This window comes from Diospyros lotus, chromosome 12 (assembly GCF_014633365.1).
Source record: "Diospyros lotus cultivar Yz01 chromosome 12, ASM1463336v1, whole genome shotgun sequence".
NCBI classification, from domain to species: domain Eukaryota; kingdom Viridiplantae; phylum Streptophyta; class Magnoliopsida; order Ericales; family Ebenaceae; genus Diospyros; species Diospyros lotus.
In genome coordinates, this window is record NC_068349.1 from 10,267,705 (window position 1) to 10,270,620 (window position 2,916).

Here is a 2,916-nt window from a genome sequence, read left to right on the forward strand (position 1 = left end):
AGGAATTGAAGAGTCACATGATATATATATGGAGTTTTAAATTATAGCGAATGCAGTAGATTATCATTTTCTATGGCAATCTTGCCAATTGCCAAATACAATTCTTAGGTTCACATTTATTTGACATTTAGGATAAATGTTAAGTAGTTAAGTTATGATAAATTGAGATTTATATTAATAAATCGTGGATTTGATTCTTATAATAAGATAAAAATTTTATTTATGATTTATTTTTTTATTAAAATTAAGAACACGAACAATAAAAAATCACACTAGAACGATAAACTCAAGTTTAGATTTATCTAACTGTTCTCAAGCAAATTAATGCATTAATAATTCTCGTGGATTTAGCTCTCTGACCCCAAATATTTATATATATCTATCAACCCCTGAAAATAAGATCAAAGCCCATGGCTTTTGATTTGATAGTCATAGAAGACCAGTAGCTGGATTGGGGCATTTGTCAAACTACTTGCCTTAACTTGGGCTGGGAAATAATATTTTTATAATATCTATAGAGAACGACATTTTTCCTCTCTAATATCTAAACAATTATTTATATTTATAAGAAAATCACTTTTTAAATCATATTTACTGTATAAAAAATTATATAAACTATCTTTCCCCTTCTAGGTTTCCAAGAACCCATTGGAAGGCAATAACCCACTGTTCTTCCTCTCCTCTTTGACCTATAAATATGGGGCTCCATATGTGAACTTCCCACGTCAAAAGCTTTCTGCTTAAGCATCTCACCTTCTAAGATTTCAGCTTTCTTGAGAATTTATACTTCGTAAGGAATGGGTTCTGCACCGAAAAGCTACTTTCTCCTCTATATGATGGCTCTCCTGCCTGCACTTTGTTACACCAAAGATAGCCATGGGGGCTCTAAAGCAACTTACTATAATACTCCTGATGGCCTGGGCACTCCAAGTAAGTAGTATCCATTCTGAATCATTAATTATAGTTGTGAAACTGTTCCTCAATTTCAAAATCAAGCAAGTTTGGAAAAACTTTTTCTATTTAACGGTCCTCTGAACCATTTTTAGAGAATTGTCTAAAACACCCCCATTTTTATTATAGATCGATCATGCATCCCTAGTTGGTAATGTTCACTATAATTATATGAGTAGTGTGAATTATTTCAAAGGGGTTGAACCGTTGAATTAATTAAGGTTTTTTATTTTAGATGGAGCTTGTGGGTATGGTGAATATGGAAGAACTGTCTACGGTGGCAATGCGGGAGCAGTCTCAAATAAGCTTTTAAGGAATGGAACTGGCTGTGGGGCTTGCTATGCGGTAGTAAATGCACTTTCAAAAATCTAATTTAATTCAAACGTTGTTAAGAGAACAAAATATATACAAGCATGGGTTATCAAGACACTTATATGCCTCAACCCTAGTGGAAAAGAGCTTGTATCATTGAGTACAGAAAATAAGGGGCTTCTTTGCTTCTCTCACTTTCCTGTAAAATAATGGAATTTGCATGTTTTTCAAAACATGTATACATATATAACAGGTGAGGTGCAAGATCCCACATCTTTGCAATTCAGGTGGAGTGAAGGTGGTGGCGACAGGCAATCGCGGAGACAATACAGACTTCATACTCAGCAAGCACGCCTACGCGGCCATGGCTAATCCCAAAGTGGCCTCCAAGCTATTTGCTTGCGGTGTTGTTCCCATAGAGTATAAGAGAGTTTCGTGCCGCTACCCAAATCACAACCTGGCAGTAAAGGTCCATGAGTGGAGCAGGTACCCAAATTACCTAGCCATAGTCGTCTTATACCAAGACGGGAAAAGTGACATCACAGCTGTTCAAGTTTTGCAAGTAAGTTCACTTCACTAAACTAGTTTAGCCAAATGGGTATATATCCATCCAGTGCAGGTCTTGTATGTGCATGCAATCCTTAACTAAATTAACCAAACCAAACATATATATATTATATAATGTTTTGTTCTTGGCACAGGCTGATGGTCGGCTATGGAGGAACATGGGAAAGCTCAATGGTGCGGGAGCAATATGGGGCGTGGCTAATCCACCAAGATGTGCGCTAACGTTGAGAATCCAAGGGAGTGGGAGCCGAGGCCAAAAGTGGGTGAACCTGGCTAGAGTGATTCCTAGGTATTGGGTGCCTGGCACTACTTATGAAACTCGCATTAAACTTGCATAAATATATATATATATGAACCATATTATTAAGCATCATTGAGTTACAGTTTGGGCTACACAATAAATTACAAATGACAAAAATAAGTGCTTCACCGCCTTAGATAAAGAATATTTTAGATATTTTAACTATATTATGTAGGCTGAGATGTAAGTCATGACGTAAAATAGCATTTTTTTATATATATATATCCCAGGTCTACTACATTTACATACATAACTGTTAAGTTGTCAGTCGTGTCCTATATATCAGTTGTAATAAGTAGAGCCAATGCTTGCTCCATCTTGTACCGCGCAAGCTTTTCTGCTAGCTAGAGCTTGTGATATGTGTGCCCTTTCTCAATAATAAAGAACTGGACCATAAGTAATAATTCTGAGCAAATACAAGTTCACTGAGGAAATCTCACTTGTCCTTCTTATCGTCGTATAGAAAAGTAAGGGAAAACTGATGAATCTTGAAAATTAAGCGCGATAAATGAGTAATGCGTGAAGAAAGCATTAAGATTGGAATCCAAAAGAAATGAACAAAAGGTAATATTCTTTAATTTGTTTGGAGATAAAGAAGCACCATACCCCCTAACAACCAAGGACTGGTGGTCTAAAATGTCTTTTAATTAACAACAAATATTACTGGGGGAAGGTTTATGTTCTGCCAATACTACTTTTTTTCCGAGGATAGACACATATATTATAGTCGAAATCAACAAAAAGAATATACATAACGATACAAGCAAGTTTGGAAAAAGGAAAGG

At 35.9% G+C, this 2,916-nt stretch overlaps 1 protein-coding gene across 1 annotated transcript; it reads left to right on the plus strand.

The window, feature by feature from the left end:
- Positions 1 to 662: 662 nt before the first annotated feature.
- Positions 663 to 2,555, plus strand: LOC127787167 (expansin-like B1). The gene is made up of 4 exons (XM_052315070.1): positions 663 to 930; positions 1,187 to 1,296; positions 1,517 to 1,825; positions 1,965 to 2,555. Exons 1-4 carry the CDS (start codon positions 798 to 800, stop codon positions 2,166 to 2,168), a joined length of 756 nt encoding a protein of 251 aa, XP_052171030.1. The 5' UTR covers positions 663 to 797; the 3' UTR covers positions 2,169 to 2,555.
- The last annotated feature ends 361 nt before the right edge of the window (positions 2,556 to 2,916 follow it).

Coding starts and splice junctions, on each gene's coding strand:
- LOC127787167 (XM_052315070.1), top strand. CDS start 798: ATGGGTTCTGCACCGAAAAGCTACTTTCTCCTCTATATGATGGCTCTC. Junction 931..1,186: donor TGATGGCCTGGGCACTCCAA/GTAAGTAGTATC, acceptor TTTTTATTTTAG/ATGGAGCTTGTGGGTATGGT. Junction 1,297..1,516: donor GCTGTGGGGCTTGCTATGCG/GTAGTAAATGCA, acceptor CATATATAACAG/GTGAGGTGCAAGATCCCACA.